Source organism: Chelmon rostratus, chromosome 2 (assembly GCF_017976325.1).
Source record: "Chelmon rostratus isolate fCheRos1 chromosome 2, fCheRos1.pri, whole genome shotgun sequence".
NCBI lineage: Eukaryota > Metazoa > Chordata > Actinopteri > Chaetodontiformes > Chaetodontidae > Chelmon > Chelmon rostratus.
Genome location: NC_055659.1, coordinates 30,362,121 through 30,374,187, shown reverse-complemented (window position 1 = coordinate 30,374,187; position 12,067 = coordinate 30,362,121). Strand labels below are relative to the sequence as shown.

General features: G+C 40.2%; 1 protein-coding gene across 1 annotated transcript in view; it reads left to right on the top strand.

The window, feature by feature from the left end:
* The window catches only part of ptprga (protein tyrosine phosphatase receptor type Ga), a 390,193-nt gene that overhangs the window by 305,629 nt on the left and 72,497 nt on the right, over positions 1 to 12,067 (top strand). The window contains exon 7 of the mRNA XM_041954744.1: positions 4,185 to 4,342. Coding sequence (XP_041810678.1) covers positions 4,185 to 4,342 — 158 coding nt within the window. The remainder of the gene's footprint in view (positions 1 to 4,184; positions 4,343 to 12,067) is intronic.

Here is a 12,067-nt window from a genome sequence, read left to right as displayed (position 1 = left end):
AAATATATTAAACATTAAAAATCTTTATTTCCAATATGTATGTGGTTTCGAATAAATACAACATCTGTAGGCTATTTACAGAAAGATGTATTCATAGTAATTCATAAATACTTGATATCTATGTTAGTTTATTTCCTCAATAAATACTCCCACACAGAGGCAAACCTTCATGTAGAGCATTAATGTCTGCACTATCTTTCTATCTATAGTTATCGCTAGTACTAGTTATCGGTAGCTAGCTAGTGCTAGTTATCGCTATAGCTAGTTAGCACTAATTATCACTAGCGCTAGTTAACGCTAGCTAGCTAGTGCTAGTTATCGCAAGCACTAGTTATCACTAGTTAGCTAGATTGCTAGCCAGATTGCTACCTTGCTAGATCGCTAGTTAGCTAGCGCTAGCTATTGCTATCTAGCTAGCGACCTAATCTTATCTGATAAATGTATCTATGGTGGCAATGCTGTTTGTCCATGGGGACTTGCGTAGATAGCAGTTTTTATGTGACGGGGGGGGGGGTCACTGGTTGTCATGGAGATGTGTCTGATGTGTGTGTGTGAATGTGTGTGAACATGTGTCTGTATCTGTCTTAACTGTGTGTGTGTGTGTGTGCGCTTAAACTATCTATACTGAAGCTGAGTTCAGCTGCTTATTGGACAGAGGTTGTTTTCAAACAATGCTCTTGTTTTGACGTGCTGGTTTAGGGGGCACCTTTGATCTTAATGGGCTTCAATCATGCTCAGGCTGGTTGTCATGGAGATGTTTGTGTGTGTGTGTGTGTGTGTGTGTGTGTGTGTGTGTGTCTTATGACACTGAATGTGTGTGTGTAACTGACAGCTACACCTGTTGACAGTTATTTCTCCCCTTGAGGAACAGCTACTTTTTCGCAGTCGGTTTCTCCCAAACAACTTGTGATTGTGAGAAAACGGTAGCTGCTATGAAAAAAACAATTATACTGTGAGAAGCGTAGAAGTCTGGGCCAGATGTACGTGTGTTTGGTGTTGAGATATGTTTTAGAAAGATTTGTAAATGGTCGATTTAAAAAGACAGACTGCGGCAGGCTGCGAGCCACAAAACTGGCGATTGTATTGGGTTACATGGAGCAGCAGAGCAGGGCAGCTGGTGCAAAATCCCTCTTTATTTAAATTTGGTGGGGGCTAACCCTTTCAAATTGAAACAGAGGCGAGAAGAGATGTTTGTCTACAAAAGGATCCAAAAATTATTTCTCTCCTATTCACTGTTTCGAGTTTATGGCAATTTAAAAACAAAAAATTCAGGCAATTTCTCACTGCCTCTCGCACTCTAGCTGATGACCTCACCCACTCTAGGGTAGAAATTCTGAGCATTTTTTGAGAAACTTTATGGTGTTCAGATGGTCAGGGATCGGAAACCGTAAGAGATATCAAAAAGTGATCTGAGGTTCATTTTGAGCCGACAAAATTATCTACGTTTTAAAGTTTGAATGAAGTCTCTAGGAGAAAGTATGGCGAGGCAGCAGAAACTTGAAAAGGGCTGAAATTTGAGGAAATTTCCTATTCATTTCTTATGGGAAATTTTTCGCAGTTTTTTGCGAATAACTTTGTAAATTATGAACGAATCCTGTCATAAGTACATTCCACACCATTCCCGATCGAGCCGCACGTTTTGATATATAATTTGCGAGGGTTTTCTCACAGCTGTGGGATTAGTTATGCGCCGAAATTCTGGCGGAATATGAAAAATAAGAAGAAAAAACGCGAGAGATTACAATAGTGGCTCGTGCATTGCCTCGTGCCACTAATGATGTAACAAGGAGGGTGACGTGACCTGTATGGTTGGAAGGCTGAAAGTCTCTCCTGCAGTATCCCTGATTTTATTAATAATTTGACTTCCAAGACTTAAAGTACTGCTTTGTTTGGTCATACAAACTATATAAGATGTCAATCAACAGGAACCTGTGTGGCTCGCCAACTGAAATACTAGTGTAGAAACAAAGGGCATGATGACACAGCAACTGTCAGCAACTACTAATACTAGCATAGAAGAAACTATCCCTTCCAAACAGGAAGATCACAGAGATGCAGCTATCACTCGTGTGATTAATAATACTTTTGAGAGTATAAAGGATTTTTTTTTAAAGTTCCAGAAAGATTTGGATGCCCACGTGACCACTGTTCAGGGTTTGGTAACCCAAATCAAGTTGAGTCGAATACAAGCTGAGGCAAGAACGAGAAAACGGCAAGTACTCAAAAACACCCAGGGCTCAAACAACTCCAACACAGGTTTGGCTAGTGGCAACAAAAGTATTGACATAAAGATAGCACATCAGATTTACAGTACAGCCCACATGGGAAGGAAAATCAGCACAGGAAAGCAATTCAGCAAGTGTGTTGAGCACAAATACCTGGGACAAGGCAAGGAATTTTGACTGCCCTGATTTCACGTATTTCACGTATGTTTTTTGTAAGGTCTGCCCTCTCTGTTGTCTGCACATGTTGCTCCATTTAAACTTGGAAACTAATGGTTACAAGACTGCTCTCAGTTCTGTTGCTATCTACTCTAATAACAATGGTATCTTCACATGTTGAGGAAACAAAATTGCATTTACATATGGCTTAAATCCAAGTATGTGTTAACTGTGTGTTGTACGTTTTTGCCTGTTACCACTAAATATATGATATGAGGTCAGTAGTTATTATCATTGAGCTGCACAGAAACACAAGTTGTGGGGTACGAGAATGTCAGCTGTGGGGATGGCAGGGGTCTCTGCTTGGACCATAAACTAAGGTACATAAACTACACTGGAATGTGTATTTGGAATATTTCTGTGGTTATCTGTGGAAATGGTTGACCTGACTATTTAAAGTCTCAATATCTGGGTCTTCAATTTCAATATTGAAAGGGTTAATTGTCAATGATGTGCCAGGCAAAGGTTTATATAGTTAATCCTGGAATCTCACCTAAAACAAATGGATGTTCCTAGGCTGCAAGACAAACAATACACAGTGGTCTCCTCCTCTAGCAATGGATCTGAAACCAAAGGTAAAACCAGCAATTATCCTCATTGCAATGATAGACAACTTAAACCTTATTGATGTTTGGTGCTTTTCAAACCCAGACATTCATTACTACCCCTCTAAAACTTTAGGATGTCAACATTCCTTAATGGCAATAAAGGCTCTGTTGAAGATGGCATCGTGTGAATGGCAAAAGAAGGTTCCATCTGTGATCATAGACGTCACACCTGAGAAAGACTGGGAACCTTAGGATAAAAGAATTAGAGGAGAAATGTTTCTATGAGGAAAAGAGTCTTGGGCCGCCCAGTGAACAGGAGTTAAACATCTCATTGAGTAAAATGTAGAGGGACATCCCCGTGCCCAGACAGGATTCCACCCAAAGTACTTCTGTAATTTTGGGACATCCTTGGGCTAGTACTTTCAAGCTCATTTCAGACTGCTATTGAGGAGAGTGTTTTTCATGAGCATACCAATCTAGCCCTATTCTCATTGTTCCCAGAGAAAGGCAAGGACACACTGAACTGTTCTAACTACAGTCCGATGTCTCTGATTGAGTCAGACTGAAAAATGCATTACTGTTGGCGATACACCAGGATAAACTTATTCACACAGATCAGTATGAGTTTCCTCAGGTCAGTAGTAGCTCAACGCCAGCTACTAGGAAAAAATACATCGACAGTTTACATTAATGTGAATGTGTTTGTTAGATTACTTTGTTTTCTTTGAAATGGCCATTTGGGGGGGATCTGAATTGCTCTCACTAAAAGTGAAAAGTGAAATTAAAAAAGTCAAACAGTGTGCCTTCCTTGAAGCCACCTTTATCAGTTCATTCAGCCTTCCATCCTCCCCACAGTGTGAGTCATATCAGTGAGGATTTTTGTTTGGTGACCACATTGTTAGTCAGTGAATAATTGTGCTTGGACGTGTGTGTGATGTTGTAGCGTCGATTGTATTGTGTATGCCATCCAACACCAAGAGAGGTATAATTATAGGTGTATGTCTGTCTGGGGGGGGGCACTGAACAAGGAAGGCACAATGCAACGAAATCAATAGCTAAACCTAAAGGCTGAGAAACAGTAGCAATTGGATCTGCTCCAGAGAGCCTGATCACCATCGTTTACAGTGAAATAAGGAGTGTTGTCTAGATCATGTTGTATTGATCTGAACAATTTGTCCTGCCCTCTTTCATATAGAAAAAGAGACTGTCCTGGAGCCATTTGTGCTGAAGGACCTGCTGCCGTCCTCACTGGGGAGTTACTATCGCTACACCGGCTCTCTGACCACTCCTCCATGCAGCAAGGTTGTGGAGTGGATCATCTTCAGCAGGCCTATCTATGTCTCCTACAAACAGGTGAGAAATACACATACATAATACAAAAACAGGTTGGGAATACTGCACTTATTCTTTGAAACTATGTACAGTCATCCTAATCAAGGATGAGGTGTATGTACTGTTTTGGTAAATACATGAAAAAAGCTTTGTGAACTCAGCATTACAACTCCAGCTTACTGCGTATTTAATCAGCGCTTGTGCTGATTATTATTGGCTTGAGAATTGGATAAAATAAACATATTAATATCAGGAGCATTTTACCAAAAAATATGTATTTAGAGAATAGGTTGCATTGCAAAAAACAAATATTATTAAAGTTTTGGAAACACGGCTGAGTAGCAAAAGTGCAGACACTGAAAGCAAATGATGTGTTATATAGAGCTGATCCGGTTGTGTGGCTTTTATCAAACTTGGCTTATTTAACTTCCACCTCATGTACATGCAAATACCTTGTCTTTTTGTTAAAGTGATTCTGCATGAAAATCAATATGTAGCAATTGGAATACACACCCCCAGCTGCAACTGCCGAGTCCTCTAGTTTCACTGTAATAATGAAGTTAATATTTCACATGACAAAATTTGGTTAGATCAGTCCTCCTGCAAAAACTTTTTTCTTTTTTAAACATTACTACACTAAACATAAGCACACAGCACAACTCATTTGTGAACCCACGACTACACAACTTTAAAGCTAGTGTTTTGACAATATAAGGAAATTGACCCTACTTGTTCATTATTGATTAAATTACTATTAACTGGGATAGGCTTCAAATAATACCTGATTTTCAAAATGCTTAGGATTTTTCTACTCAAAATTCACTAGGATGGTCAAAAAACATGCTCCCTGGAAACTTACGGGCAGGCATTTACCTTAGATAGGCTGTGAACTTTTTGATTATTGATTGATAAGTAGACAAATAACTGAGAAATATCAGGGTTAGCAGCTGGGTTAAATGGCTGGGAATCAGGGGCTGAAGCCTGGGCTGATAGTTGGGAACCTGGACCTGACGGGGGGCCTTCTGTGTATGAAAATAAACAAAACTTTGCACATAGGTACAGTTCTATGCCAAATTTTGTCAACTGGCATTGTGGGATGGTGATGGTGGTGCTACAACAACTGTCTCAAGTTTAAACCTCTGAAAATTCATTACAAATAATTTATACATGACACCACTTTGCAACTTTCACTAAAATGTAGGCCCAATGGGCAGAGATGTTCAGATGTTTTGAGAATTATCAAGTCCATTACTCCGTTTATCTTAAAAACTATAAAATTAATTAAACCTTCTCCCACCTTTTTGATCAACTGACACCAAACTTGCTACACAGCATGTTCGGACTGTCCTCCATAAATGATCCATCTAGATTTCTGAATTCTCAAATACTGAGCCCACAGTGCATGAAAGTGTTTTACTGAAAATAGCTACTGCACATTCTCGCTAAATGAATCTCAAATGTTATAAACCTATAGTTTCTCACTTGGCAGGTAGCTCAAAAAGATTATGGCTTTGCCTTTGTGTCTAAGATTGTGAGTTCAAGATGGAGGTGATGTAGGTTGAACCTCTTACACCTACTCTTGCATTGTGCTGTGTGAATTAGAGACACATCCCTTCAGGATCTGTGGAAAAAGCATTTAGCTCTCATCCTTCCACAGTCTAAAGAGCACTTGGCAGACGTATCCCCTAATGAAACCAAATTAGTTTGCTCAAGAGCAGCAGTGGAGCAAGCCAAATGTGGACAAAGTATTGGCTTCACCGCCTTGACGTTAGAAGAGCAAGTGGAGACATTAAAAATATGTATGAGTTGGAGGAAGATGGAGGAAGAATGATGAAGAATGCAACACAGACAGAAAACCAGAAAACCAAAGACAAAGGTGATCTTTAACCAGCAACCAGCATACTACTTGAACCCAGTAAAAACTCCCACACAGTCGTATGTAGATGCACACAAACAAGTCAACGTTGTATGTTACTTACAATTATTTTAAGTATCAATTAATATTTCAAACAAAACCCTAAATGCCTATACTTTCCCAAAGCCAATAGGGATGTCTTCAGCTTGCATATTTAGTATGAACAACAGTTCAAAAACCTAAAGAGACTCAGTTTCCAATTACAATTGGCATGAAAAAGAGAAGTTATATCCTCACGTGAGAGACGACAGAGCCAGTTAATGTTTAGTATATTTAAGATGATTAGTCTATCATGCAAACTGATTCATTATCTGTCCTGACTAATACTAAATTGAACTGAGGTTATTCCAGTCTCTGCACAGAAGTCACTTGTTTCTCAGACCAGATAAAAAAAAACATAAATGAGCCCAAACCTACTTGAATCACTGAACAAAATGGCGATGTGGGCTATGATTCAGGGGTCTAGAACCAGGCTACTCTGCACAGTGTACAAGATTTATTGTTCTCGTCTTACCCACTAACTCACTTTTCCTTTTCTCTGCCAACAGTAGCATCATTTTGCAAGAAAAACAGTTTTTGATGAATGTCTATTTCTGTTTTTGTAAAGGAACAAGAGTATGTGTTGTTGCACACCTCTGAAGATTGTCTATAATGCTGCTCTTATCATTGTCTACCTGTGTCCTGTGCATGTCTCGGCCATTCAGTGTGTGCTCTTTGTGGCTGCCAGCACTAAAAAAATTGTGTATGTGAGTGGTAAGAGTCGGCGTTTTTGGGCTGTCTAGACTTTGCAGGGTTTAATAATCTCAAGGTGTTCCCCCAGCTTAAACAACAATGACAGAATGACACACATCGATACAGCGCTGACACAAACACCATTGACATCAGCCCTCTGCTTCACATTGTTGTTGTATCAATAAAAAACGTACATTCCTCCTTGCCAGAGTTCAATCAATTATAAGACACATCTCACAATAATCATACATTCAGAATGCAGCTAAATTCTATTTGGAGTTTCGTAGAAAAAAGGCTGAATTCATATGTATTAAATTAAGTAGTTTGGATTTGCTATAGCAAATGGGAAATAAAGCCTTAATTTTGTTAAAAAAAAAAAAAAAAGCACGATCACTGACAATGACGGTGGCAGTGGTGGGACAGAGGTTGCCAGCTCTTTCAGTCATGGTTCTCTGAGTTTGTAGCAATAAGAGCAGAAATAGTTTGACAATAACAAATTTCAAATTTGCTATATGCTTTCAAAGCACCTTTTTCATTCTTCTCCAGCTATGATATGTGACAGCGACCATGATAGGTTTTTGTGTAGCATTTAAACTTTCATTTATTCTTTCTGAAGCTGTTTTAAGCTTTTTTTAGCTTTAACTTATCTTTATGAAGTAAATGTTGATCGCACATTGTATTGAAAAATGACACCATCAGCGTTCAGATTGGTTCCCTATAAGCTCGGCTTTGACTATGCAATTTTCTCTGCCACCAGGTATGATCTCTCAGGAAAATAAAGGCTGACTGACAATCCAGTCAAGCTGGCACTATTTCTATCTGCTTTTATGTCTCCATAATAGACCAAATGAATGAACTAACACTTTTTCTCTCTTCAACTCCCTGATGCCAACCCCGCTATAGTTACTTGTCTGTGCAAAGTAATACTAAAACTATGTTATTACTCCAAATCATACCAATTTCACTTTACTTCTTCAATGAACATTCCTCTTTCTTCCCTCTTATTTCCACAGTGAAGTTGATTGGTTCTTCATAGAAATTTGGAAAGATAAGACGGGATAAACTTTATTTATCCCTGGCTGGGGAAGTTCAGTGTGACAGGCTGCAGCAAGCGTTAGCGTTCCTTCTTGCAGAGTGGATGCAGCAGTCTGTTACTGAAGGAGCTGCTGAGGGCCCCCACTGTGCCATGGGGGTGAGAGGGGTTGCCAATTATAGATGTCAGCTTGGCTAACATCCTCCTCTCACCTACATCCATGGTGTCCAGAGGCCAGTCCATGACAGAACCAGCTCTCCTGACCAGTTTATTCAGTCTCTTTCTCTTCCTCTTGGAGCTTCCACAGCCCCAGCAGACCACTGCGTAAAAGACTGCAGATGCAACCACAGAGTCATAGAAAGTCCTCAGAAATGCCCTACATACTCCAAAGGGGCTCAGTCTTCTGAGCAGTTGGAGGCAATGCTGGCCTTTCCTGTTCAGGATTGTGTTTAAAGCACTGGAGAAGTCAAAAAACATGATCCTCACTGTGCTCCCAGTGCTCTCCAGGTGGGAAAGAGATCGATGGAGCAGGTAGATGATGGCGTCTTCCACACCAATGCCTGGTCAGTATTCCAACTGTAGGTGGTCCATCTCGTAGCTCACCAGGGGACGGAGGTGGTTTAGTTTAATCCTCTCCAGGGTCTTCATCAGGTGGGAAGTTAAGGTTAGTGGTTGGGCTCCATGGGATGCACAGTCTTTGGAACTCGAACCACACAGGAGGTTTTTCACAAGGCTGGAACTCTCTCCAGACCAAGGCTCATATTGAAGATGTGCTGAACTCCACAGGGCTGATCTGCACAATCCCTGAGCAGTCTGGAGCCGATGCCATCAGTACATACAATTCAACCTGTTAAAAAACGATCACAATCTCCAGTTTCAGGACCCCTGCCATTGTCACTGCCGTGGCCTGAGATGGTTTTCAGGCCCTTGCAAACCTGTCTGGCATTGTTCCCCTACAGGCGCTCCTCCAGCTTCCTCCTGTAGTTATCTTTGCCTCTCCTTACTTCCCCTTTCAGCTCCCTCTGCACCCTCTCCAACTCAGTTCTGTCCCCAGGTCTGAAAACCCTCTTCTTCTCATTCAGTAGGGTTTTCAGTTCAGGGGACACCCAGGGTTTGTTGTTTGGGAAACCTTCCTGGTAGGCACAGTGTTGTTCACATTGAAATTGATCAGAACTGAACTCTTCCCAGTCGTGGTGTCAAAACAGTTCCTCAGTGCCATACTGGACTCATCTGACCATGTCTTCACATCCTTTATGGTTGGCTGTTGTTTAATCACCAAAGGTATGTAGGCAGGTAGTAGATGAACCAGGTTGTGATCAGATTGGCGCACTGGGGGGAGGGGTGAAGAGCTGTATGCATCCCTAATGTTTGTATACAGTAAGTTCAGTTTTTTTTTTCATTATCTCTGGTGTGGCATTTGACATACTGGGTGAAGGTGGGGAGAGTTGAGGACAGGGAAGCATGATTGAAATCTCCAGAGATGAGGAGGAAGGCCTGGGGGTGTGGAAGTCATAAAATGAGGCTAAACAGAAGTGAAATTGGATCAGATCCTGTGCCAAGAGCACTACAAACCAGGTGGTATTAATGATCTTGATAACAACCCCATAGAGGTTAAAGAGGTACCTGGGACCCCCCACCAGTCAGTAAGAACTGAAGAAGCACCTGAGATGAGAGGTGAAATGTTTTCAAGTATCTGCAGCAAGTCCACTTGCCTGTGTTGGATGCTTAAGCCTTGTCTACTTTCTAGTGGCAATAACTTGAATAATTATGTGTTCAGTTATTTAGTGTTATTTTATCTTGCCTGTTGTTGTCCTCACTATCAACCAATCACAGTTCAGTGTCTCCATAGTTGCCATAGTACTGACGTGTAATTACATGTGTACATTTGTTTGCTGAGTTAATCCTTGAGACAACAGCTTGTTTTAGGGCTGTACACATGCACATGTACACATTGCCTGAGAGTCTGCATCTCTTTAAAGGCTAAAGTCAGGGGACAAAGGTCTCCTGGGCACACAACTTTTGGAGGATTCATTTTAGCTCTGCAGATTCTAGCCACAATGAACAGGTTAATGATCCCATTTTATAGTTGTTTTAATCAAACCTTGACATAACTTGGCCCATTTTTTTTAAGTGTATTTCACTCACCTTACCTTGCAAAAAGCAAAGGATAGTAAAACAGTAATTCATTGTCAATACATGGGAAATGATGCAAAGACCAGTGGGATATGAAACGGAGAAATTAATCAACAAAGAGTCAACAAGTAAGCAAGCGACCGGGGCATCGCTCATCCTTCCTGTTCTCTAGCTGTTGATTCCTGACCATTAGCCAGTCTCTCTCAAAATGTTAAAAGCCGTTTGTTATCCTTTTGTTCCCCTCTTTTTTTATGTGTATCTCTCCAGAGAAAACATCATGGAGAAAGATAAAAGGAGGAGGTTGGAAAGAGAATTAACACCGATGGTGACTCTAGTTATTGTCTCTCTCTGCCTCTTTGTATTTCATTTATCTCCCCTCTTTCTTCTTGTCTTTTGTTTTGGATCATAGTTGAAGTAGGTCAGCAGGAGTGACAGACGTTGCTTTGGGCCTGCTTTTAGAGTGGATCGATGCACAGGCTCTTACACAACAACTCACCTAAAATGCCTTCCTTTCAAACAGACGTGGGCTTGCCACACTTGTTTTCATGCACTTGACGTGTGTGTTAATGTGTGTATGGGTGAGAAAAAAATGTATCTCAGACGTTACCAGCCTAAGATGGCTTATGCCACGCTGGTCTCACATCACATTCACCCTTAAAATGAGCTGCTAACAGGGAAGTACTGTTGAGATCAGCCTCCTAGTAGCAATTCCATGTGGGACATGTGGGATTTTTTTTTTAATTTCCATCTGGCATTGTGTGCAAGTGTGCCAACATTTCCAGATACAGATACCCATATGGCCAGATACAGCCATATGGGTTTCTTTTTCTCCTTGAAGTCTTTCAGAAGATTTAGTATTGTTAGATTGTGAAATACCTCAGTAAGCAATGATCTGGTGATATGCATGTTTATATACATTTACACATCTCAAATAAATTTGGTCTAGGATACATTTAACTGTCGTTTCAACAACAGCTTACTGATTATATTTTAATGTGTCAATAATTAAGTTGTTTGTGGTGCACACTGAACTGAAGATCAGTCACTTATACAGAGATGAATATCCTCTACCAAATGGTTCACACCTTTACAGTCAAGTATAACATTTGAACTTTTAATTCAATTCAACTTTTTCAATTTAATTTTATTTATATAGCGCCAAATGACAACCGAAGTTGTCTCAGGACATTTTACATTTAGAGCAGGTACAGACCAAACTCTTTATCTACAGAGACCCAACAATTCCCTCATGAGCAGGCACTTGGCGACAGTGGCGAGGAAAAACTTCCTTTTAGGAGGCAGAAACCTCGAGCAGAACCAGGCTGAGAGAGAGAGGAGAGAGGTTTGATAGAAATCACAGTTTTGACAGCTGTAATAGATTTATAAGTATACAAAGTACATGTGGCATGGTATATGTCTATGAGATATATTAATGTATGTGATGTATTAACATATTAATAGCAGATAGTATATGAACATAGTACAGCACTAATGATCTAATAATAATGGTAGCATGGCTAATAACGATAAAAGTTGCAGTGGATGTAAGATGGTGTCTGACCATTTAATGCTTTGTAGGTAAGGAGAAGGAATTTAAATTCTATTCGAGATTTTACAGGCAGCCACTGCAGCACAGCTAATATCGGAGAAATGTGGACCTTAATTTTAGCCTGTTCTTCTGGTTAGAATGTCTGGTAGACTAGACACAGCAGAAGTTAAATGCGAACAAGTCAAATGTAGAACTGTTAACCCGCTGAAGTCTTTAAAGTAAGTTCAGAATTTCCGATCCGCCCAAGTGTCAGAAATATAATCCAAAATATGTGCAAGGTGGAAAATATTCCTGTTACCTTCAGTCTTCTGTTTTATCAGTATAATTAAGAAGACTCAAAACTATGGTTATATTAATGATAAATTTAGCAGTCATAAAATAAAA